This window comes from Neophocaena asiaeorientalis, unplaced genomic scaffold, assembly GCF_003031525.2.
Source record: "Neophocaena asiaeorientalis asiaeorientalis breed wild unplaced genomic scaffold, Neophocaena_asiaeorientalis_V1.1 scaffold76, whole genome shotgun sequence".
NCBI lineage: Eukaryota > Metazoa > Chordata > Mammalia > Artiodactyla > Phocoenidae > Neophocaena > Neophocaena asiaeorientalis.
In genome coordinates this window covers 2,574,388-2,601,027 of record NW_020173668.1, presented here as the reverse complement: position 1 = coordinate 2,601,027, position 26,640 = coordinate 2,574,388, and the positions used below count along the sequence as shown (strand labels likewise).

The following is a 26,640-nucleotide window of genomic DNA, read 5'->3' as shown; positions in this document are numbered from 1 at the left end:
TTTTTTAAGGTAATTTTAGTAGAGATGTCTCATTCACCTAGGGCCGTTTAACTCTTAGAGGTGGCAAGCTCTTTTTTTCATGCTAAATGTTCCTGGTCAGCCTTTGATCTAGTAAGCCTAATCTATGTGTATTCTTTTAAGTTGTTCTTTATTTTTTTAAACTGTTTTTTTAATTTTTTAATTTTGGCCATGCCCGGTGGCACATGGGATCTTAGTTCCCTGACCAGGGATCGAACCCACACCCACTGCATTGGAAGCACGGAGTCTTAAACACTGGACCACCAGGGAAGTCCCTAAGTTGTGCTTTAACACTCTATTTATCTTCATCATGTTTAGTGTTGGAATTGTGTTCTTTAAGGGCAGATATTTCCATTAACATCATCAAAGGGCCTGGTATACACACATGGTAGCTGAGCAGACTATATTCGGTGATGCTAGCGAGTGAGAATGACGCCTGCTTCATTTAAGAGAGAAAGCAAACATCTCTTACCTTATCAATCAGATCAAGCTCCAGCTCTTGCATGTCTGACACCGTGAGGTGAGCCATTGCTGGACCCAAGAAAGCCAAACACAGGTCATAGACCTCCAAGCTGAGAAATCCTGGATGTACTGGAACTAACTAGAAGGAAGAAGATGGTAGCTGGGTAAAGAAGCAAACATGCTCCAAGCATAATCATAGCAATTATTTCCACCCAAAGTGGAAAATACAATATCTTACTTTCTTTGTGATGGGAACTCTGAGAGGTCACATTATATGTTTCAGGCATAGCACAATATGTACCCTTAAAGTGATGTTTCAGTTTGTGGCAAAATATGTACCCTTAACAAATACTAACTGATAAAGAGCAGAGTTTAAATTGATTGATTTCAAGCAGAATCCAACATACATATCCAGCTTCTTAATTATGAACAGGGAAAGGATTCAGGAAGAAAATCATGTACATTTATATGCAATCACAAGGAGAGAGAGAAAGTACTGGGTGGACTGATACTTTGTTTTTCCTTCTTGTACTACAGCTCCTGCACAGCAGCATGGTTTTTCACATGCTTTGCCCATAGGGCCTCAATCTCCTCTTTTAAAAAGCAACATTATGACTACAGTAAGTTACATTCCTTTGAGCTCTTTGAAGGAAATAAATACATATGTTAATATAATATATTTTTTTATTATTTCAAGTCAACTAAAAGCAAATCTCTTGGCATATTGACTATGGAGTCAGCTTAATATTTTAAGTTGCCATGTCCTAGCTGAAAATACCATATACTCAAATTATAAAGTCAATAGTATATCTAACTATCCACACAGTTCTGTGCTTTTAAATTTATAAAAATTAACCTTCTTTTAATGGAAATCTTATAATTAGATGTCTCCTACACTGTTTCCATTCAATCAGAGCCAAAAATTGCCACATATTGTAGCTAGTTACAGAAAAAAACAAACAAACAAAAAAACGCTCTTTTTTTGTTGAAGAATCTATGTAGGTTAAAAAAGGAAAAAGACACAAATGTTATTTTTTGTAACAAGTTTGAGACACCCAATAAAAATTTTCCAATCATTGTCCTAAGAATGAGCTTTGACCTGAGACCATCAGTCTGGGAATATCTCTAGAACTCACCTGGACAGAGCTTTCTGCTTCCAGGTAAGTGATGGTGGCAATGTCTTGCTCACTACTGTTGACTAAAAAATAACCGGATCCTTCCACAAGGCTAAATATTTCCTATGGAAAAATCAGACAAACAATATTCTGTTCCCTTTGGTTTATAAAAAATTCAAAGAAAATAACTTCTACTTACCTAAGAAAGAGTATGAAATTAAAAGATTACGGTCAGTGGACAAAAGACAAAATATGACTATTAAAGTATTACTGCTAAGGATAATTATTATATATGCATTATATATGTGAATTGCTGATTTTCAACACATAAGTGAGCTTTTTTATTGTTATACTATTAATTTTAATAACCTCTCCCTTCCAATATGATTCCATTTAGCTAGACCCGTATAGCTTCTACCTTCACATCAGGGTGGTTATAGATGGTAGCATTCTCAGGCGATACTGTTACATCATCTACCAGGAGCAGCTCTACAGCTGCAGATCTGGGCAAGTTGGAAAGTTCCTAGAAATGTAATAAGAACCACAAAGGTAAATACAAACTTTTAATTCCTCAGCTCAGTGAGTGAAGATTCCAGTACTCTTTCAAGTGCCAAAGATAACAGATTCATAGAGGTGCATAGTTCTCAGATTTACATCAGTTATATAAATGACTTCTAAGGAGCCTTACATTTCAGTTAATTAATATTTTTTATATAATAGTCTCCATTTACCTTTGGACTTTCCTTCTCTGAATAGCCCACAAAATTGACTCCAATGAGTACAGTCCCTTTTATCTGATGTACTTTAAGGATCCTTTGACCTGGAGACATGCAAAAAAGTACCCTGTGAGAAACAATAACATGTAGAATACAAAAGTGTCTCTAGAAAACCAAAAATCTGCCCTAATTTTTTCCAAATGGTGTTTTATTTCAGGGAGAAAAACAAAAACAAACCCAAAAAACAGTGAATAAGGAAATACACAAGAAACAGAAAACTGGGGTTCTATGCTGACTCTGCAATTATATTCCTATGTGACCTTGGACAATCACTTTATTTCTCAGTTCCTTTATTAAATGAGGGGTTGGGACAGACAAAATCTAAAATTCTTTCCAGCTCTAATGGTTTGTGAGTCCAAAAATAAGCTGACAAGAGGGTATGGGGAAATTTTTGTTTGATTTAAAAATAAAAGTGAGAAATAAAGAGATTGTCCTTTGGGACTTTTCATGCTTCTAATCTGTTTTGTGTATGTAAATGTCATGTCAGTCCCTTACTCAAAAATTTTAAATGAAAAAAAAAATTGTTTTAATTGCTAACTAGTCCTTATTAGAGCAATTCAAACTACTTAAACTAGTACTTGAAGCTGTCCATAATCTGACCCTGCTTTACTCATTCATTCTTTTTTCTTTCTTTTTAATTTAACTAACATGAATGTGCCACTTTACTTAGGACAACTCTTATTTTATCCTCAACACATGATGATCATGCGTAAATCTGTAAAGCATTTTCTCATGATGTTACATTCTTTCATTCAACAAAGATTTATTAAGGGCCTAACTATATGCTAGGCACTATGACAAGTAATTAGGATACAGAGATGAAGAAGAAAACAACACAGTTCTTGCCTTCAAAGGAACCCACAGCTTAGAAGGGTGGCTGAGAGGTAAACCAACCACTGCAATACAGTGTGATAAGTACTATTATAGAAGTATGTACAGAGCACCTAATACAGAATATATAAGAGCACAAAGAAGGAATATTCTCCTTAGATTGGGAATATAGAGGAACAGAAAACTCCTAGATTACTAGAGGAAGATTTTAGCCTAGTGAAGATGCAAGTAAAGAGAAAATAAAACATATGCAAAGGAAAGAGGTATGACAAGCCTTTTCATGGTTAAGGATCTAAAATTGTTGAGTATGAGAAAAATGTAGAATACATGTGGGTGGTAATAAGAAGTGAAGCCAAAGACGTAGGCAGGGGTCGGTATGTTAAGCTGCAACATGTGAACTTTATCCAGAAAGACACAATGACAATACGTGTCACTGCGGGCTTAGTTGCCCTGCAGCATGTGGGGTCTTAGTTCCCTGACCAGGGATTGAACCCATGTTCCCTGCATTGTAAGGCAGATTCTTTACCACTGGACCACCAGGGAAGTCCCCAGATTTGTATTTTAGAAAGATCATTCTGGGGACTTCCATGGTGGTCCAGTGGGTAATACTCTGTGCTCCCAATGCAGGGGGCCCAGGTTTGATCCCTGGTCAGGGAACTAGATCCTACATGCATGCCTCAACTAAGAGTTTGCATGCCACAACTAAGAGTCCACACGTTGCAACTAAAGATCCCGCATGCTGCAACTAAGACCCGGCGCAGCCAAAAATAAATAAATAAATAAATATTTTTAAAAAAGAAAAGAAAGATCATTCTGGACAGTAGTATGGAGGGTGGATTAGAGGGTAGGAGAGACACATTGAGATCAGTTAGGAGGCTACTATGGTGATGTAGGATAGAGGTTATGAGGACATTAGTGATGAAGTTAGAGAGGAAGAGAGAAAACCTTTAGAAAACAAAATGGATGGTATTTGGTGATTGATTGTTACAGATATAAGGAGCATCTCTTTCTTCCCTACCACTTTTTACATTAACTGTATCATATTATTGGTATTCTGCTGTTATAGTATCATATATATCATATACATATTAATATTATGTTATCATATTCTCTAGTTAAGCCCTTAAACTTGTCCTGAGTATAAACTCCCTGTGGGTAAGGGAAAGCTTAAATCTTATTTCTTTAATGTTTCTTATTGAATTGAATAGTTATCTAAATGGGAAAAGAATTTGAAAAAGAACAGACACATGTATATGTATAACTAAATCACTCTGCTGTACACATGCAACTAACACATTATTAATCAACTATACTCCAATATAAAATAAAAAGTTAAAAGAAAAGAATAGTTACCAAATACTCATACCAGAAACCTAAAAGTTACCCTTTGTGCCACTTTCTTCTTTACTTTTGGGATTGATTTGTGGTAGATTATTTTTTTTTAATTTATTTCTATTTTTTTATTTTTTGCGGTACGTGGGCCTCTCACTGTTGTGGCCTCTCCTGTTGCAAAGCAACAGGCTCCGGACGCGGAGGCTCAGTGGCCACAGCTCACGGGCGCAGCCGCTCTGCGGCATGTGGGATCTTCCCAGACCGGGGCACGAACCCGTGTCCCCAGCAACAGAAGGCGGACTCTCAACCACTGCGCCACCAGGGAAGCCCTAGATTGTTATATTAATGTCTTGTGGTGAATCATGCCTGGTGGTATCCATGCTCTTGAGTAGTCCTGGCCTACCTCGACTCTGGTTTTGGCCAGGTGACTTGCTTTGGAGAATAGGACCTCAGCAAATGTGATACAAGCAAAGGCTTGATGGGCTACTGCCCCTGAGGGCTTGTTGCCCTCTTAGAACCTCATCTTGTGCCTCTTGCCCCGTCTCTAAGTCAGTCTCACTTCACTTATTTAGTTCATTCTTTCTATTTCCTCTTTCTGCCATCCCTTCAGGTCTCAGAATACATGCAACTTTCTTAGGGCAGTCTTCTCTGATCTAAACTAGGTTAGGTTCTCCTGTTATAAGCTCTTAATGAATCCCATATTTGCCCTTCAAAACACCTAACACAATGTAATGTTTAAAGTCCAGTTTCCCCAACTGAACTGTAAGTCTATGAGGGCAAAAGCTGTGAGTGTCTCATTTACCATTATATCTCCAAGTGCCTAGCAGAGGGCCTTACATGTAGTAGCCACTCAATAAACACTGCCTAACAAATGAATAATATTTCCAAAGTTTTAGGTAAATAATAGGTAACCAATACATTTTAAAATTAATTTTGTGTTCTTGTGAGAAACATTGGACTCTAGACCCTAGCTTTGCAAACAAGGGAATCTACCTTTATGTTTTCTAAAAAATACAAAAATCGAAGGTGAAAGGTGAGACAGATTAAATAGACTGTCACCCACAAGGAAATATTTAGTGCAGAACCATTTAGTAGATACATGAAAGGATTCATAAATATTTACAATACCATGTAGCCGGGTCTGCCCACTGCCATCATCCTTTGCTACCATCTCCATTGAATTGTAATTTTCAAAATGAGCTAGTGTTTCATTTGAGGATTTCCATTCTAGCATCAGTGAACTGAAATTATCAAACTTTCTCCTGTGTTGATCAAACACTACCAGTTCCAGGACTGTGTCTCTCAGGCTTGATACAGGAATCTGTATTAAAATAAAAAGTAAGAAAAGAAAAGAAACAATAGTTTAAGAGGTGGTAAGATATTCCTGAAGCCAGGGATCATGTTTTCTCCCAATATTTTTTCTTTGACAGTCTTCAAAGGTACAGATATGGTATAGTGACTACCATAAAAGAATGGTAGAGTGAATACCTATAGATACTTCATCTCAATCCACCATTTGCTTTCTCTATCTCTCCCTCTACTTTCATACTCTCTGTGTGCGTATTTGTATGTGTGTGTGTCTTTTTTTTTTTTCCAAATGATTTAGGTATCATGGCACTTTACCCCTAAATATTTCAGCATGCATTTCCTAAGAATGAGTAGCAAAAACTACATTATCACACATAAGAATATTAACATTAATTCAGTGTTACATACTGTATAGTCAATATTTCAATTTCCCCAAATGTCCCCCAGAATGTCTTTTATACCTGTTTTAAATTTTTGATCTAAATTTGATCTTGACAGACTTCCCTGGTGGCGCAGTGGTTAAGAATTCACCTGCCAATGCAGGGGACGTGGCTTCGTGCCCTGGTCCGGGAAGATCCCACATGCCGTGGAGCAAGTAGCCCATGAGCCACAACTACTGAGCCTGCGCTCTAGAGCCCATGTCCACGACTACTGAGCCCGCGTGCCACAACTACTGAAGACTACATGCCTAGAGCCCGTGCTCCGCAATAAGAGAAGCCACCACAATGAGAAGCCTATGCACCACAATGAAGAGTAGCCCCTACTCGCTGCAAGTAGAGAAAGTCCGCGTGCAGCAACAAAGACCCAATGCAGCCATAAATAAATAAATAAATAAATAAATAAATAAATAAATAAAAGAAATTGGCTGGTCTTTGTCCCCAGTTCTTGAGAAGTAACCCTAAACCCTTGGAATTTCCTGAGTGATAGGAGTGTATCTGTTATTCATGATGGACCCCTTGGATCACACTTGAGTTTATACTTATAAGATAACTCAGGATGGGGGCTGGTCATGCTAGAAAAACCAGCCATGTGATTATAGTGATGGGACTTTGAGCCAGGTGATACCAACCTGACCTCCAGGGAGGGGAGGGGGGGTTAGAAGTCGAGTTTAAACATGTGGTCAATGATTTAATCAATCATGTTTATGTAATAAAACCCCTATAAAAGTTCTGGACACCAAAACTCTGAGGACCTAAATGAAACCTAAATGAAATGGGAAAATTCAAAATATACAAGCAAGCAAAACTGACTCAATAAGAAATAAAAAATCTGACTAGATCTATAACAAGTAAAGAGATTGAATAAGTAATTTAAGAAAACAACACAACATGCCACAACAAAAATCCTAGGCCCAGATGGCTTCACTGGTGAATTGTACCAAATGTTTAAAGAGTAATGAATACCAATTCTTCACAAACTCTTCAAACAAGTAGAAGGGAAGTGAATACTTCCCAACTCATTCTGTGAGGCCAGTATTACTCTGATACCAAACCAAAGATACCACAAGAAAATAAAACTACAGATTAAAATCTCTTCTGAATATAGATGCAAAAATCCTCTACCAAATACTAGCAAGCTGAATCCAGGAGTATGTAAAAAGGTTTATACATGATAAACAAGTGGAATTTATCCCAGGAATGCAGGGTTGGTATGCACATGAAAATCAATCAATGTAACACACCATATTAATAGAATAAAAGGGAGAAAAACACACAATCATCTCAACAGATACAGAAAGAACATTGAACAAAATATGAAACTCTTTGGTGAAAAAAACATTCCACAACCTTTATACTTCCTCAACCTATATAGGGCATCTATATTTCCACATCCAATATCATACTTAATAGTTATAGATTGGAAGCTTTGCCCCTAAGATCAGGTATAAGACAAGATGTCTGTCCTTGCCACTTCTACTGAACATTGTGCTGGGGGTTCTAGCTAGGACAATGAGTCAAGAAGACAAAAAGAAGGCATCCAGATTGGAAAGGGAGAAGAAGTCTGACTGTCTCTATTTTCAGATGACATAATCTTGTGTATAGAAAACCCTAAGGAACCCACAAAAAAAACTATTAGATCTAATAAATGAGGTCAGCAGTGTTGTAAGATATAAGATTAACATGGAAAAATCAGCTGTATTTCTATACAAGAGCAACAATCTGAAAATGAAATAAATAATTATCTTTATGATAGCATCAAAAAGAATAAAATATTTAGGAATAAATCTAACAAAAGGAGTGCAAGTGTATACTCTAAACCAGGTGTTCCCAACCCCTGGGCCACAGACCAGTACCGGTCTGCGGCCTGTTAGGAACCAGGCCGCACAGTAGGAGGTGAGAGGCGGGCGAGGGAGCAAAACTTCATCTGCCGCTCCCCATTGCTCACATTACCACCTGAACCATCGCTCGCATTACTGCCTGAAACGTCCCCCCACACCCCCTCTCAACCCCATCTGTGGAAAAATTGTCTTCCACAAAACCAGTCCCTGGTGCCAAAAAGCTTGGGGACCACTGCTCTAAACTACAAAAATTGTTGAATGAAATTAAAGAAACCCTAAATAAATGGAAAGATAGCTCACATTCATGAATCAGAAGATAATATTGTTAAGATGGTAATGCTCTCCAAATGAATCTACAGATTCAATGAAATTCCTGTCAAAACCCTTGCTAGGGGCTTCCCTGGTGGCGCACTGGTTGAGGGTCCGCCTGCCGATGCAGGGGACACGGGTTTGTGCCCCGGTCCCGGAAGATCCCACATGCCACGGAGCGGCTAGGCCCGTGAGCCATGGCCGCTGAGCCTGTGCGTCCGGAGCCTGTGCTCCGCAACAGGAGAGGCCACAGCAGTGAGAGGCCCACGTACTGCAAAAAAAACCAAACAACAAACAAAAAAACCCTGCTAGTTTCTTTGCAGAAATTGACAAGGAATCCTAAAATTCATATGCAAATGCAAGGGACTCAGAATAGCCAAAGCAATATTGAAAAAGAAGAATAGAGTTGGAGGACACATACTTCCCAATTTCAAAGCTTACCACAAAGCTACAGTAATCAAGATAGTATGGTACTGGCATAAGGACAGACGTATGGATTAACTGAAGAGATTTGTGAGCCCAGGAATAAATCCTCACATTTATGGTTAATAGATTTTCAACAAGAGTGCCAAGATGATTCAAAGGGAAAGAATAATCTTTTTAATAAATGGTGCTGGATCAACTGGATATCCACCTGCAAAAGAATGAAGATGGACTCCAACTTCACACCATACACAAAAATAAACTCAAAATGGATTAGAGGCCTAAATGTAAGGGCTAAAACTACAAAACTCTTAGAAGTCAAAAGCATAAATACTCATGCCCTTGGATTAGACAATGGTTTCTTAGATATGACATCAAAAATACAAACAGAAACAACAACAGAAGTGATAAATTGGACATCGTTAAATAAAACCTTTTGTGCTTCAAAATACACCATCAAGAAAGTGAAAGTTTAAAAAAAGAAAGTGAAAGTACTCGCTTCGGCAGCACGTATACTAAAATTGGAATGATACAGAGAAGATTAGCACAGCCCTTGCGCAAGGATGACACACAAATTCGTGAAGCATTCCATATTTTTAATAGACTGGTGGTTGTCAAGGGGGAGGGGGTGGGAGATGGATGGATTGGCTGTTTGGGATTAGTAGATGCAAACTGGTATATACATATATACCAGAATGGATAAACAAGAAAGCCCTACCAGAAAAAAAAAAAAAAAAAAGAAAGCCCTACTGTATAGTACAGGGAACGATATTCAATATCCTGTGATAAAACTTAATGGAAAAGAATATGAAAAAGAATGCCTATGTATGTCCAATAAAAATTTTTAAAAAAAGAATGTATATATATGTATAACTGAGTCACTTTGCTGTACAGCAATAATTAACACAGCATTGTAAATCAAATATACTTCAATTAAAAAATGCAAAACAATCAAAAAAGAAAGTGAAAGAACCCATAAGATGGAAGAAAAGTTTTGCAAATCACATATCTCAAAAAGACTTGTATTTAGGATACATGAAGAACTTGTATAACAATAATAAAAGATGAACAACCCATAAGATTGGAATAGACATTCTCCAAAGAAGATATATAACTGGCCAATAAGCACATGGAAAGGTGCACAATGTCATAAGTCATTGAGAAATGTAAATCAAAACCACTATAACATACCACTTCTCACACACTAGGAAGGACATAATCAAAATAACAAACATTAACAAGTATTGGCAAATGTGGAGAAATTGGAATTCTCATACGTTGGTAATGGAAATGTAAAATGAGGTAGCCATTTTGGAAAACAGCTGGAAGTTCTTCAAAAGGCTAAACATAGAGTTACCATATGACCCAGCACTTCCACTCCTAAATATATACTCAAGAGAGCTGAAAATATATTCACACAAAAATTTGTGCATGAATGTTCATTGTAGCATTATTCATAAGAGCCAAAAAATGGGAACCACCCATATATCTATCAACTGACAAAATGTAGTATATCTATATAACAGAACTCAGCCTTAAAAAAATAATGCAGTAGTGATTCATTCTACAACCTGGATGAATCTTAAAAACATGCTAAATGCAAGAAGCTACATGTAAACACCATATATTCCATTTATATGAAGTGTCCAGAATAGGCAAATATAGAGAAAGAAAGTATATTAGTGGTTTTCAGGGACTTACGGGAGGGGGAAGTGGGGAGTGACTGCTAATGGGTGTGGTGTTTCTTTTTGGGGAAATGAAGATGTTCTGAAGGTAGATAGTGGTGATGGTTGCACAACTCTGATTTGCACACTTTTTAAAATTGAAGTAGAGGGATCCGGCAAAAAAAAAAAAAAAAAAAAATTGAAGTAGAGCTTAGTTAACAATATTACTTGCACACTTTTAAACAGGTGAATTTTATGGTATGTGAATTATACTCAAATACAAAAAAAGAAATAAATGCTAAAGTATGGAGGATCATGTTTGTAACTTACTCTTAAATGGTTCCAGGAAAAAAGGTGCACTTTTCCTGGAAATTTTCTATAAATTTAAATTATTTCAAATGAAAAAAAAAGATATTGAACGACAATGCCATTATAGAGATAAATATTCTGCTCCATCTAAGTGCATTATAGAGATAACTATTCTGCTCCATCTAAGTGCTTTTTAAAAAAGTGAATAATTTATAAAGCTCAAATAATAGTATTTAATGTTGAATTTGTTTCTGAAAAAAAAATGAGTTCCTAACCTGCAACATCTCATAAGTTCTTTTATAATAAAAAGGCAGTATAGCAAGAAAGTTAATAACGTGTGCTTTGGAGTCAAATGGAAAATGCTACTTTCTAGCTTTATGACCTTGGGAAAATTACTCAACTTCTAGGATCCTCAGTTTCTTCATCTGTAAAATGGGAATAATTAATGGATTGTTCTATTCTGCAAAGGTTAAGAAATGACTCCTATTTTCCCATGCTTGGAATCATAGTTAACCTCATTTAGTGTATAGTCTGATGTTCTAGTTTCTAGGTTAGATAACTCATTTATTCCTCATTTCCTGTTGCCTACCTTCTAGCTATGCTATTGTTTTTTTTTTTTTTTTGCGGTACGCGGGCCTCTCACTGTTGTGGCCTCTCCCGTTGCGGAGCAACGGGCTCCGGACGCGCAGGCTCAGCGGCCATGGCTCACGGGCCCAGCCGCTCCGCGGCATGTGGGATCTTCCCGGACCGGGGCACGAACACGTGTCCCCTGCATCGGCAGGCGGACTCTCAACCACTGCGCCACCAGGGAAGCCCTATGCTATTGTTTATCATTATTTTTCATATGGGTTTGGAGTAGAGGTAAATTCTATAAGTTACTAATAATGCTAATAAAAGATTTAGTAGGGAAGGATACTAGCAAACCAATTTGGAAGTTATTTAGAGAGTTCTCAATTGCCTATTGTCATAGTTACAAGCTGACTATGTACCTAAGTACAACAAGCAAAGTCACTAAGTGTCACTAAGTATAGCCAACTCTAACCTAATTGAATCACCATTTCTCAGACACTATCAGAGATTGGATAACAAATAAAAGAGTTTCCTTAACTTCAATAAGACAAAAGCTACATTTCAGACCATTTCTCTTAAAGCAGGTTAGAGAAAATGTAAATTAGTTGGAGACACTGTACTCACCAGTTGTTTGTTATGCTGTGGCAGAGGACATGGTTGGGCATCAGCTGGCACCTTATATACTGGAGATACTGATATGCTGGCAGGGTGGGCACATATGAAGCGTACCTGCACAACTTCTACAGCTGGACTAGGGTTCAGGACACCTGGATGATTTCCAATTTGGAATGTCAGAATCTTTAAGAAAACACAAGGGCAAGAGAGATAATTGTGGGTAGACACCTGATGTCAGTTGTGCCAATCTAAACGTGTTAGAATTATTCAAATCCCAGTATAGAGTCCCTTTGGACATTATAATCAGGCAAATCCCTTAAGACACTATAGTTCTTAATTATCTGTGCTAAGAGAAACAAGGGTATCATAGAAACAAAGGGAACATTAAAAAAATCTAACTGACCAATTACTTCAGTCTTTTCCTCCACCAAATCTTTTGTTACCAGTTGGCAAAAAGTGGAAAAGCTAATTTGTGTTTCAACTCATTTCTGGTGGAAATACTAATGAATAACAGTGTGAAAACAAAAAGAAGCTAGAGAGCTTCAAAAGGGGATAATTAGGATTGAAATCACTAATAGCTAGTCATATATACAATACAGTATACTAGAGATATTAAAATGAAGCTCAATTGATTACAGCACAGTTCTTATTAAGTTAAAATCATACATGGATTCCCTCAGGGCTGGTTAGCTGGGCTATGCCTCATAGTCATACTTTAAATTCTCAATCCTGGTCAAACTGAAAACCTTTGCTACTGGTTTTGGTAGAAGCAGGGTGCAGCTATGGATAAAGCCATCACTACCTCTAAAAATAATCAAAACTAATTAAACTGATAAAGGGCAATATACTAATTACTCTTATCAACACAGATCTAACTCATTCTTCAAAATTGATAACCATAGATGACACTTTAAATTTCCCTTCCTCACATTCTTTGGAGGTGGAAAACTATATATCCTCTAGTCTAGGCAACAGGAAATGAATTATAGTGATAAAATGATTGAAATAAGCCCCCTACTACAAAAAAATCTTGAACCATTTGGTTGGTGAACTGTTAGAATTCTCAGATGAGTAAACCAAAACCTTTGGTGTACATTTAAAGAATAGTAAGCTTTAAAAAAAAAAAGATCTTTTAATCAATAATTAGAATTTTCCCATCTAGTACATAAACTAAATCCATTAGAATCTGAAAAGGAATGGCTAGAAGTACAAAAGATTTGGAGTATTATTGCTAAAAGAAATGTTAGAAAAAGATAATTTTCCTACTTGTTCCCCTAAATCCAGGCACAGGACCCGATAGATGTACTGATTCTGTTTTCTCTGGGCTGGCAGCCGGACTTGTGTTATTCTAATTTTCTCTGTCTTCTCCATGCTCAGCTCCAAAAAGAATCGTGAGGGCTCCAAGATCCATGGACGAGGGCCCCCTTCAAATATCATTTCCTTTACAGAGTGCCATGTCACCAGTGCCACTTCCACAGGGTTTAGAGCCTGATGACATTTAAAGAAATTAACTCCTGATTAGTTAGAGAATTCAACAGTTTTCTAAAGTGAAAAACTGGTTATATAACTATAATGTAAATGACATTAAACTTAATTCCCAAATTAGGAAACATATATGTTATGCCTCTTACTTGGAATGCTTCTCAACCTCTGTACTAATTTAGATCCCACCTATCATTCAGCCTAACTCATGTGTCAAGAGAATCCATTAATTTATGTCTAATCATTCCAGACCACAACCACTTCTGTATCCTCTAAGCTTTTATAGTAATTATCTCTGCCATTAATTTGTATACTTGTTTATCCCCTAATGCTATTTAAATATGTCAAATCTTCATATATATACATCTAATAATTCTTGTTACACTGTCTAGTTATGTAAACTTAAGAGAAAAGAGTATCTTATACCCCAAATTTTTGAAAGAATCTCTCTTCCTCAGTGGGATTTAGTACAATGCTGTGCACATAAAAAGTATTGATAAATAAGCACATAAACATTTTTCTTTTTTTCTCTTTTTTAAAAAATTGAAGTATAACTGGCATATAATATTAAACTTATCTCAGGTGTGTAACATAATGATTTGATATTTTTATACACTACAAAATGATCACCACAATAAGTCTAGGTACCATCTGTCACCATATTACATAAGAATTTTAAATGGATATTTTATTAAAGTATCAAAGAACTCCTGCCCTAAAAATATGAACATAATACATCTATACAGTTCATTTGTTTCTCAAAGAACTCTCACTTAAGAGGTAGTCAAGACAGGTATTATTCACTCCAGTAAACAGAGGAGTTGTATCCTACTTATAGATGAGGAAACTGGTTTTTGGGGAATGAAGTATTCTCAAAATGTAGGGTTTTTTTTTGTATGGTACACAGTGTCTACAACAGTGACTAAGTGACAAAATGAAGTATAGAGTTGAAGCAATCATTCTGAAAATGTAAGCAAACCGTGTTTTAATATTTCTTTCCTGAACTAGTCAATCATATTTATTATTGAATACTATTAACATTAAACATTCCTATGTCTAATGGCAGTATTCTCTTAAAAATGTATATATAATTCAATTTAACAAATATTCATTGATGGCCCACTGGTGATACAGTAATAGAAAGCCAAAATAAGGTCCTGCCTCACAGTGGAGCTAATAGTCTGGAAAAGACAGATTTGAAGTAGGTAAAGAGTATAATGAGTGTTACAAAAAGGCACAGTACAGAGTGCCAAACAAGCCTCAAATAGAAGAAATTAAACTAGTCAGAGGCTTCATGGAAGGCTTTCTGAGAAAGTAAAACTGGAGTTATTCCTTTTTCCTAGATGTATATAGTCCAAAATTAATCAGATCAACTGAATTGAAATGATGTATAAAAGGACAAATTGAGAACTATATACCATGTACCAAAACATAAGATTGATAACAAAAGTAAAACATACATATATTTTTCAGCAGCTAAAGAAAAAGATACATGACCAAATTACTAGGTAGAAAAAGAAAATCATCATCTTACTTCCTTTCCTTTAAGGATAGTTTTCATTCAGGGGAGATCTGATTTGTGGGACATTCAATAAATATAAAATTAGGGTAAGGATAATGATAAAACTAAGAAAAAACCTCATGAAATGACCAGGCGTTGCAGCCTAGCACTTTCACTTAATTAGGCAAGTAGGATGATTCATCCACTAAGAGAATGAGTGAAATATGCTCAAACCATATGTTTAATACTTAGGCTGCACAATGTACAATGAGGCCAACTTAAAATGCAAATATATATATATATATAAATTTTTTTTTTCTGTACACAGGCCTCTCACTGCTGTGGCCTCTCCCGTTGCGGAGCACAGGCTCCGGACGCACAGGCCCAATGTTCACGGCTCACGGGCCCAGCCGCTCCGTGGCGCGTGGGATCTTCCCGGACCGGGGCACAAACCCGTGTCCCCTGTATCGGCAGGTGGACTCTCAACCACTGCGCCACCAGGGAAGCCCAAAATGCAAATATTAATGAACAAGTTATCTTTTTAAAATTAATAACTTACCTTGCTTCTTTCATTGACAACTTTTTCCCTGTGGATGCCTCCTCATCCTAAGAGGCACTGAGTCAGTATTTGTCAGTATGTATCAGCAAGAACTTGTAGACATCAATTTTTTTGTTGTTTATTTTTAAAATTTTATTTTACTTTCTATTACTTTTGGCTGGGTTGGGTCTTCGTTGCTGCGTGCGGGCTTTTCTCTGGTTGCGGCGAGTGGGGGCTACTCTTCGTTGCGATGCGCGGGCTTCTCATTGCGGTGGCTTCTCTTGTTGCGGTGCATGGGCTCTAGGCACGCAGGCTTCAGTAGTTGTGGCTCGCAGGCTATAGAGCGCAGGCTCAACTGGCCTAGCCGCTCCCCGGCATGTGGGATCTTCCCGGACCGGGGCACGAACACGTGTCCCCTGCATCAGCAGGCGGACTCTCAACCACTGCGCCACCAGGGAACCCCTCTATCTACTTTTATCTTTTTATTTTTAAAATTATTTATTTATTTATTTAGGCTGCTCTTAGTTACAGCACACAGGATCTTCGTTGCAGCGTGCGGGATCTTCAGTTGTAGCATGTGGACTTCTTAGTTATGGCATGCATGTGGGGATCTAGTTCCCAGACCAGGGATTGAATCTGGGCCCCCTGCATTGGGAGCATGGAGTCCTACCCAGTGGACCACGAGGGAAGTCCCTATCTACTTTTATTTTGAACTGCCACCTGTCGTAATATCCCAATTATAATGGACCAATCCTTGGGGGCCAAAATGATGACTGTTGTGCTGAAAATTTGTAAGTATAAAGGGTAAAAGATGATTGATTTCCCTCCCTAGGGTGGAAGGTTTTCTTTCAGAGTTCTTCAAAAGAGAGTATACTAATATTCTATATCTTCTTCCAGGTGGTGTTACAAAGATACGTACATATGTGAAAATTCAAACAGTACCTTAAGAGACTTCCCTGGTGGTCCAGTGGCTAAGACTCCGCATTCCCAATGCAGGGGGCCCGGGTTTGATCCCTGGTCAGGGAACTAGATTCCATATGCTGCAGCTAAGAGTTTGCATGCCGCAACTAAAGATCCTGCAACTAAGACCTGGTGCAGCCAAATAAAAAAAATAAATAGTACCTTAAGATTAGTGTACTTTACTATATGTTTTTTATATCTCAGTAAAAAAGAGAAAGAAAAAGAGGAAAGAAAGCAAAATATCTAAAACTTGTTGGGACTTCCCTGGTGGTCCAGTGGTAAAGAATCTGCCTTCCAGGGGCTTCCCTGGTGGCGCAGTGGCTAAGAATCCGCCTGCCAATGCAGGGGACACGAGTTCGAGCCCTGGTCCGGGAAGATTCCACATGCCACAACTACTGAACCTGTGCTCTAGAGCCCAAGAGCCACAACTGCTGAGCCCGCGTGCCACAACTACTGAAGCCCATGCGCCCCAGAGCCCGTGCTCTGCAACAACAGAAGCCACCACGATGAGAAGCCCGCGCACCACAATGAAGAGTAGCCCCCACTCACCACAACTAGAGAAAGCCCACACGCAGCAACAAAGACCCAAGGCAACCAAAAATAAATAAATAAATTTATTAAAAAAAAAAAAAAGAATCCGCCTTCCAACGCAGGGGACACGGGTTAGATCCCTGTTTGGGGAACTAAGATCCCACATGCCGCGGGGCAGCTAAGCCCACGTGTGCCACACACCACAACTAGAGAGAAGCTGGCGCACCACAACTAGAGAGACGCCTGTACACTGCAACAAAGAGCCCACGTACCACAACTAAGACCCGACACAGCCCCCCCCAAATAAATAAATAAATAAATAATAAAACTTGCTGATACAACTTATAAATATTCCTGTGGCCAAAACATGATAGCATAAACTCCCTGATACTCAGATTTGATGAGGAAGCTGTGGGTCTAAAAACAAGAGAGTGGTAAGTAAAGAGAACATAAATATCACTGATCTTTAATAGAGATCACAGATAGGTAGGAAGCCCCCAGGTGGACATGGTGGGGTCCATGAAAAGATATGGCATTCTTTAGCATGAAATATCTCACCTTTAGGGGTTCATAAGCAGCAAATGTGGCACTGCTCTCCAAATACTCTTCATATTCAGTCACACTAACTGTTACCAAAGTATGGCCCAGAGATTTGGCTGCTATATGTGCACTGGAACAGTGTGTTGGTCCTCGTCTTTGAATACCTGCAAATCAAAAAGCATGACTTCAGTAGGGTAATAAGCCATCAGTTCTCAAGGAAATCAGTCTATAGAAATACAAGAATTTTAATATTTTAAAAAATTCTTAATCTCACACACTACTAGACCCCAATTATTTATATTAAGTTGATATAAAATAATGTTCTTTCTATTAACAGATATATATCATGTAAGACACAGTTCTATGTATGGTGAGGATACAAATATGAGCAAAGATCCTGACCTCAAGGCATATATAGTTTAGAAGGGGAGGGTGAACATTTACATAAATTAAATTATTAGTAGAAAATGATAAGCATTATAGAAGTCTAGAAAACAGAATGATTACTTTTAGCTGGAGAGATCAAGAAAGGTTTAGATATGCAGAAGAGAGTATCTTAAGCTGACAAATAAATGAACAAAGATAGAAATATAAATGAGATACAAGTGAGTATATGAAAGAGATATATGGGAAATTTTAACTAAAGTAATTAGTTTAGCTAGAGCCATACATGAAGCCAAAGCATGAAGTTCCAAAAAGTAGGTTGGGTTACACTGTAGAGGACCTTTAATACTAAACTAAAAGGATTTTGGCTGTTGTCCACGGGCAGGGAGAACCCTCTCAATTTTTTTTTTTAATTGAATTGTATACTTTTAAAAATAATTAATTAATTTTAATTTTTGGCTGTTTTGGGTCTTTGTTGCGGCACACGGGCTTTCTCTAGTTGTGGCGAGCAGGGGCTACTCTTCGTTGCGATGTGGGGGCTTCTCATTGTGGTTGCTTCTCTTGCTGTGGAGTACGGGCTCTAGGTGCGCAGGCTTCAGTAGTTGTGGCACGTGGGCTCAGTAGTTATGGCTTGCGGGCTCTAGAGCACAGGCTCAGTAGTTGTGGCACACAGGCTTAGTTGCTCCACGGCATGTGGGATCTTCCCGGACCAGGGCTCGAACCCATGTCCCCTGCATTGGCAGGCAGATTCTTAACCACTGCGCCACCAGGGAAGTCCGCCTCTCAAAATTTTTGAGCAGGAAAATTAATTTTGAAATTGAGCTTCATGAAGATCTATCTGGTAGCCATGATTATCAAAGGCAAGAACAGTTGGAGGATATCATTAAATTCTCAGTGAGAGATAATGAGGGCCTAAAAATGGGGAGAGACAGCCTAAGAACAGAGGAGAGGTGAGAGATATTGTATAGTATAATTAACAAGGGCAAAAGAGAAGTCCAAGTTGATATCAACCTTATAGATGTATTGTGAGAATTAAATGAGTTAGTATATGAAAAGTATTCAGAACAGAGCCTAGGAAATAGAAATGCTAAACAAATTTTAGATGCTACTACTGTCATTATTATTGAAAAACAATGGTGATCAGGATCAAATATGAAGTTCCATAACGGTAAATGATATTGATCATTATGGATAGCTTATTCATATTCTTTTCTTATTAAAAAGGTATTTTCTTTTACAGAATAAATTTTATATATATATATATATATATATATACATTAAATGGCAATACAGTCCTCTTAGAAAGAGGTGTAGTATATATATTAAAGAAAGAAAGAAAGAAAGCAAGCAAGCTTGAGGCTGGAAAGAGAAGCCTTTAATATGACTAAAAACTGATAGTCTGGCCACAATGAAGCCTGGACATGTTATTCAATTTTTGTGCCTTTGTTTCTACATCATATTGTAACACCTAATACAGGCAGTTGACAGAATAAATAAAAGTATTATAAAGAAAGGTAATATCTAAATTTAATTTTTAATTTTTTTGGCCACACCGCGCGGTTCGTGGGATCTTAGTTCCCCGACCAGGGACTGAAACCAGGCCCTTGGCAGTGAAAGCCCAGTGTCCCTACCACTGGACCACTAGGGAATTCCCAATGTGTGAATTTAGACTGTAATTCATAGTTTCTGAATAGTTGATTGGTCCTTTAATTCAAAGACAAAGAAAGGAAAGAATAAAAAGCCTACTCTTACCTTCTTTGAGAAGAGTGAAGACTCCTTGCTTATCCATGTTCAAATCCAAGGATAAATGAGAGCAGTCTGTGAACGCGATGGCCTCTTTGGTTTCTTTATTTACATGATACATGGCAATGGGGATTTCTATAATCTGGCCAATCTCTACATCAGCATGAAATGGTAACATTTTCATTTTGTTCAGTTTCAGAACACATATCTGGAGGGGAAAAAAATTAATCTTTCAAGAAAGTTATGTTAGGAAAGTCTTAGAAGAAAAGAAAGCATTTCTTTTTTTTTTGCGGTACGCGGGCCTCTCACTGTTGTGGCCTCTCCCGTTGCGGAGCACAGGCTCCGAACGCGCAGGCTCAGTGGCCATGGCTCATGGGCCCAGCCGCTCCGCAGCATGTGGGATCTTCCCAGACCGGGGAACGAACCCGTGTCCCCTGCATCGGCAGGTGGACTCTCAACCACTGCGCCACCAGGGAAGCCCAGAAAGCATTTCTTAAATATTTAAATATACATATACATAACATATATGTATGTTTTGTGTTTGTGTGTTAGGTGCTGAACCTGTCACTCATTTCATTCCTTAATCAATCGACCTCTCTAAAGCATCTAACACCATTCAACACGAGTCTGGCAAAATATGACCAGTGCACAACTTTCTTGACTTTTGTAAGCTAAGAATGGCTTTTACATTTTTAAAGGGCTGTAAAATAAAAAGCAACAATGACAAAAAAGAAGACTATGAGATAGAGACTGTATGTGGCCTACAAATACTAACATATTTATAACTTAAAATTTTTTTAAAAAATTTATTTGTTTTATCTATTTATTTTTGGCTGCATTGCTGTGCTTCTTTGCTGTGTCTGGGCTTTCTCTAGGTGCGGCGAGCGGGGGCTACACTTCGTTGCAGGGGGTGGACTTCTCATTGCGGTGGCTTGTCTTGTTGCAGAGCACAGACTCTAGGTGCACGGGCTTCAGTAGTTGTGGCACGCGGGCTCAGTAGTTGTGGCTCGAGGGCTCTAGAGCGCAGGCTCGGTAGTTGTGGTGCACAGGCTTAGTTGCTCCACGACATGTGGGATCTTCCCGGACCAGGGCTCAAACCCATGTCGCCTGCATTGGCAGGTGGATTCTTAACCACTGTGCCACCAGGGAAGCCCTAACATATTTACTAACTGGCTCTTTTTAACTAAATATTTGCTGACCTCTGACATAGAGCACTTCCTCTTACTTGGTATCTTTTTTCTGGAATAAACCCCACTTGATCATGGGGTATGATCCTTTTAATGTGCTGTTGGATTCTGTTTGCTAGTATTTTGTTGAGGATTTTTGCATCTATGTTCATCAGTGATATTGGCCTGTAGTTTTCTTTCTTTGTGTTTATCATATTATTGACCTTAGGAAAAATCTGTGTTGGCTTCCCATTGTTGACAGCAGGGGATCTTAGTTCCCTGACTAGGGATCAAACCCATGCCCCCTGCCTTGGAAGCACAGAGTCTTAACCACTGGACCACTAGGGAAGTCCTGAGGATCATTTTAAAACAACCAACTTGAAAAAGAAAAAAAAAATTTTAATGTGTTACTGTACTTAAATTTAGACAGCAATGTCTCAGAGGAGATATGAACGTTTTTTGGAGAGTTGCTTACCTTAATTTCCCCATATCGAAAAGGATTTTGTACATCTCGGGCCAAAACAGTGCTGTTCCCTCTGACCTGACCAGCTGTCGTCACCACTCCTTTAGTGGTTACCATGGCCACTGTTTCATTAGAAGAGGTCCAGGTGAAATTGCCACTGCCACCCTCTACCTATGAAAAAAATACAACCTTATATTTAATTAGTATAGGAAGAAAATTGGAATTTAACTGAAGATGTAAAATCTGGTGAAATAAAGTTTAGGAAATAATAAAACTATACAATAAATTATTTCTGGAACATTAAGAAACTGTGATGCTATATTAAAGTAACTAAATGGGGAAGGGTAATACTAAAGGGGGATTATGCAATGGCAGTATCACAAAATGTCAAAAAAGAGCACAAGGGAGCTTGACAAAACTTTATAAAACTCACAAGGAAAGGATATATGGAAGAGAAGGAAAGTACACCAAGTATTCTTAGGATGACAGTATTCAAGAGCATGATTTGGTTGTCACCCAAAACTGAGTTATACTGCTAGGATTAGGGGGAAATAAGATTTAACATTAACCTTCAATAAATTAAGCTATCAGAGAAACTGACATTTCTTTGTGAATTCTCATTATAAGACATCATACCTGTACTTTATAACGATATAACATTCCCATGGGATGATGAGGAAATGCCAGAAAGTTGGGTGTAAGCTTGATGGGAAAATAAATCTTCACTTCTTGCTGATGTATAATTGGAAATTTTATAGGCTGAATAGTTTTATTCTATAAGAGCAGATAAAAAGGAGCAAAACAGATTTTATAAGGACTGTTCTTATGGTCTTCTTATGGTCCACATTCACATATAAAGCATCAGAAAAATGGTGTGTTAATAAATTACTCAACCAGTTTCTATCAATAAAAGAAAGAAATAAACTTTCCTGTTCATTAGTGAAGCACAGCTACTACATTTCAATAATAATGAAAGGGATTTTGATAGACCTAAAAGAAGTATCACAGTCACGGAAAGCAGTTTAAATTTCCTGAAATAAGAGTTTTATCAACATAGAAAGGGCAATCATAGTTTCAGAAAGAAAGATCCTTGGACATCTATCAGTTAAGTATATAAATTGTAAAGGCAAAGGAATATTACAAGCTATTCAGAAGAAAATAAAGAGAACATTTAAAGATGCTGGGGTAAGATATTCCCATCCTGCTTAAAAACAAGAGCAGGGTTTAGGGGGGTACCCATACAGGTAAAATAGAGTCCTCACACTCAACTATGTTGGCCTTTATTCTTTGAAGGAAAACTCTACCTACCTACCTATCTATCTATCTATTTTTTAAAGAAGCCCTGAAGTATTTAGCAACTGTGTCACATCTGCAGTAATGGCTCTGATTTTCTCTTCACTCTCTTAAGGTGGCTAGCTGGATGTTCTTTCAGTTTAAAAGAACATCATTAGGGCATCTCTGGTGGCGCAGTGGTTGAGAGTCCGCCTGCCGATGCAGGGGACACGGGTTTGTGCCCCGGTCCGGGAAGATCCCACATGCCGCGGAGAGGCTGGGCCCATGAGCCATGGCTGCTGAGCCTGCGCGTCTGGAGCCTGTGCTCCGCAGCGGGAGAGGCCACAACAGTGAGAGGCCCGCGTATGGCAAAAAAAACAAAGGAGGTAATAAAAATTTTAAACGTCTGACTTCCCTGGTGGCACAGTGCTTAAGAATCCACTTGCCAATGCAGGAGACACGGGTTCAAGCCCTGAGCCAGGAAGATCCCACATGCCATGGAGCAAATAAGCCCATGCGCCACAACTACTGAGCCTGAGCTCTAGAGCCCATGAGCCACAACTACTGAGCCCACATGCTACAACTACTGAAGCCCGTGCGCCTAGAGCCCGTGCTCTGCAACAAGAGAAGGCACGATGATGAGAAGCCCAAGCACTGCAAGGAAGAATAGCCCCTGCTCTCCGCAACTAGAGAAAGCCCGCGCACAGCAACAAAGACCCAACACAGCCAAAAATAAAACAAACAAATTAATTAATTAATAAAATAAATTGCATTATGATTGCAGAACAAGGAAATATTGTAATAAGGGCTTCTTTTAGGGTAGTCATAAAATCTTTTAGATTTCTTAGGTGGATCTTGAGTTGGGAATTCAAAGCCCTGAACTAACCATTTTCTTTCCCAAAGTTACCCAGCACACTTAGAAACAACAATCAATAAGCTCTATTATATCCCAGACTTTCACTAACATGTTTTATGGCAGCAACTACCTGGTTACCGAAAGCTTTGCCTTCTACATGCACTTAACTATAGTGTCTACAGGTGAAAATTTTAGTAGCTGTTTTGCTATTGCATACCATGAACTATCAATGCTCACTTCTTAATCACAAGAAACAGGATCAGTAATGCCTTTAAATCTAATAATAGAGAACCCAGAATCAACTTGGAGATGCGAGTCTCCAAGATGGCCTCCACTGATCCCCACTCCCTGGTATTCACATCCTTGTGTAGTTCCCTCTACATTGTGTCAGGAATGGTTTGAATGACCAATAGAATGTAGTAGAAGTGCTTATATTAAAAAGAAGAAAGATATAAAACCGGTGATCCACTGTAAGATTCTTCTACAATAAGAAACTTAAAAAAGAAATGCATTTTAAATCCAAAGTAAGGAAAAGAAATAGAATAACAAAGGTAAAGGCATAAATCAGTGAAAGAGAAAGTAGATAAAGAACTGGAAAAAAGTCAATGAAACCAAAAGCTTGTTCTTTGTAAAAAGCAATAAAATTGATAAATGTCTAGCTGGATTCATGAAGAAAACAAGAGAAACACAAATAACCAATATCTGGAATGAAAGAGACAACATTGCTACAGATCCTACAGACATAAAAATTAATAAGGCAATATTTTGAACAACTTTATGTGATTAATTCAACAATTAGATTAAACAGAAATTCCTTCAGAGACACAAGCTACCAAATTTCACTCAAGAAGAAATAACCGGGCTTCCCTGGTGGCGCAGTGGTTGAGAATCCGCCTGCCGATGCAGGGGACACGGGTTCGTGCCCTGGACCGGGAAGATTCCACGTGCCCCGGAGCAGCTGGGCCCGTGAGCTACGCCCGCTGGGCCTGAGCGTCCTAAGCCTGTGCTCCTTAACGGAAGAGGCCACAGCAGTGAGAGGCCCGTGTACCACAAAAAAAAAAAAAAAAGAAGAAATAACCTGTATAGTTGTATGTAAATTTTTAAAATTGAATTCATAGTTTTAAACCTTCCCATACACCAATCATTAGAGGAATGTAAATTAAAATCACAGTGATATACCACTTCATACCCATTAGAATGGCTATTATCAAAAATAGAAAATAGCAAGTGTTGGTAAGAATGTGGAGAAATCACAACCCTTGTGCATTGCTGCTGGAATGTAAAATGACAGCCACTGTGGAAAACAGTATGACAATTCCTCAAAAAGTCAAACATAGAATTGCCACATGATCCAGCAATTCCAATTCTGGGTATATACCCCAAAGATTTGAAAGCAAGGATTTGACAAAATATTTGTATACCCATGTTCATAGCAGCATTATTCACAATAGACAAAAGGTGGAAACAACCCAAGTGTCTATCAATGGATAAATAATAAACAAAATGCAGTATATGCATTTAATAGAAAATTATTTAGCCTTAAAAAGGAATGAAATTCTGACATGCTACATCATGGATGAACCCTAATGACATGCTAAGTGAAACAAGCCAAACACAAAAAAGACAAATATTGTATAAGTCCACCTTTTTTTTTTTTTTTTTTTTGGCAGTGCTGTGTGGCTTGCGGGATCTTAGTTCCCTGACCAGGGATTGAGTCCACACCCTCAGCAGTGAAGGCGCAGAGTCCTAACCACTGGACTGCCAGGGAATTCCCTGTATGATTCCACTTATATGAAGTAACTAGATTAGTCAAATTCATAGAGAAAGAAAATAGAATGGTGGTTACCAGGGAATGGGGATGGGGTGTTCGGGGGTGTTATTGTTTAAGGGGTAGAGTGAATCAGTCTGGAAAGATTATAAAGGTCTGGAGAGAGATGGTGGTAATGGTTGCACAACATGAATATACTTAATGCCACTGAACTGTACACCTAAAAATGGTTAAAATGGTAAATTTTATGTTATGTATATTTTATCACTATAATAATAAAAGACTTTCCATAAAAAAATTCCAAGCTCAAATAGTTTCATTGTGAATTCTACCAAATATTTATGGAAGAAATAACACTAATTCTACAAAACTCTTCCAGAAAATAGAAAATAATACTTCCCAACCCATTTTATAAACCCAATATTATCCTAACACCCAAACCTGACAAATACATTATAATAAAAAACAGAAGAAGGAAAAAAAAAGCTATAGGCCCTCAAAAACATATATGCCAAAGTCATTAACAGAATTTTAGCAAATTAAATCCTGTAATGTATAAGAGGATAACAAATCATAAGCAAGTGAGGTTTATCCTGAGAATGCAAGATTGGCTTAATATTAGAGAATCAATCAATGTAATTAATTCACCATATTTAAAAGACTAGAAAAGAAAAACTATATTGATCACCTCAATAGAGGCAGAAGAGCACTGACAAAATTCAGCACCAATTCATGATGAAAATTCTCAATAAACTAGGAATAGAAAGAGACTGCTTCAACCTAAGGATGAGCATCTACACAAAATCTATAGTCAACATCATACTCAATGGTGAAAGGGTGAGTGCTTTCCACTTAAGGTCAGGAATAAGGCAAACATGTCTACGCTTAACAGTTCTATTCAGTATTGTAGTAGAGGTCCTAGCCAGTGCAGTGAGGCAAGAAAAAGAACTAAAAGGCATATTTATTGGAATGAAAAGGGTTAACTGTCTTTATTCACATATAACATAACTGTATATATAGGAATTCCTAAGGAATCTACAAAAAATTACTAGAATAAGTGAATTCAGCAAGCTTTCAAGATTCAAGGTAACATACAAAAAACCACTGTATTTCTATATACTAGCATGATCAAGTAAAAGGAGAAAATTTACAAATACATATATAGCTTAAAAACATAAAACAGGGACAAATTTAATAAAATATCTTCAAGACCTGTATGATGAAAACTATAAGACATTGCTGAAAAAAGCTTTTAAAGTCCTAAATAAGTTGAAAAAATATCACGTTCATAAATCCTAATAAAAAATACCAGCAGGTGGGAGATGTCTGCAAAAGTGTCAAAGTAGGGAACTCCAAGAACCTGTCCCTCCATAGAAATGGAAAAAAAAAAAAAAAAAAAAAAAAATCAAAATAAAATTTGGAAAAA

At 37.9% G+C, this 26,640-nt stretch overlaps 1 protein-coding gene and 1 non-coding gene across 2 annotated transcripts in view; one reads left to right on the top strand and one right to left on the bottom strand.

Moving 5' to 3' along the window:
* Window positions 1-26,640, bottom strand: part of NUP210L (nucleoporin 210 like) — an 81,387-nt gene that overhangs the window by 25,885 nt on the left and 28,862 nt on the right. Inside the window, exons 11-21 of the mRNA XM_024748185.1 lie at window positions 21,955-22,092; window positions 21,331-21,489; window positions 19,699-19,897; window positions 17,581-17,726; window positions 13,277-13,498; window positions 12,020-12,193; window positions 5,663-5,855; window positions 2,327-2,415; window positions 2,014-2,118; window positions 1,617-1,718; window positions 491-619 (exon numbers count right to left, since the gene is read on the bottom strand). Coding sequence (XP_024603953.1) covers window positions 491-619; window positions 1,617-1,718; window positions 2,014-2,118; window positions 2,327-2,415; window positions 5,663-5,855; window positions 12,020-12,193; window positions 13,277-13,498; window positions 17,581-17,726; window positions 19,699-19,897; window positions 21,331-21,489; window positions 21,955-22,092 — 1,656 coding nt within the window. The remainder of the gene's footprint in view (window positions 1-490; window positions 620-1,616; window positions 1,719-2,013; window positions 2,119-2,326; window positions 2,416-5,662; window positions 5,856-12,019; window positions 12,194-13,276; window positions 13,499-17,580; window positions 17,727-19,698; window positions 19,898-21,330; window positions 21,490-21,954; window positions 22,093-26,640) is intronic.
* On the top strand, window positions 9,344-9,450 carry LOC112401838 (U6 spliceosomal RNA). Its single transcript, XR_003003634.1, has one exon. It is a non-coding gene; the product is annotated as a U6 spliceosomal RNA (small nuclear RNA).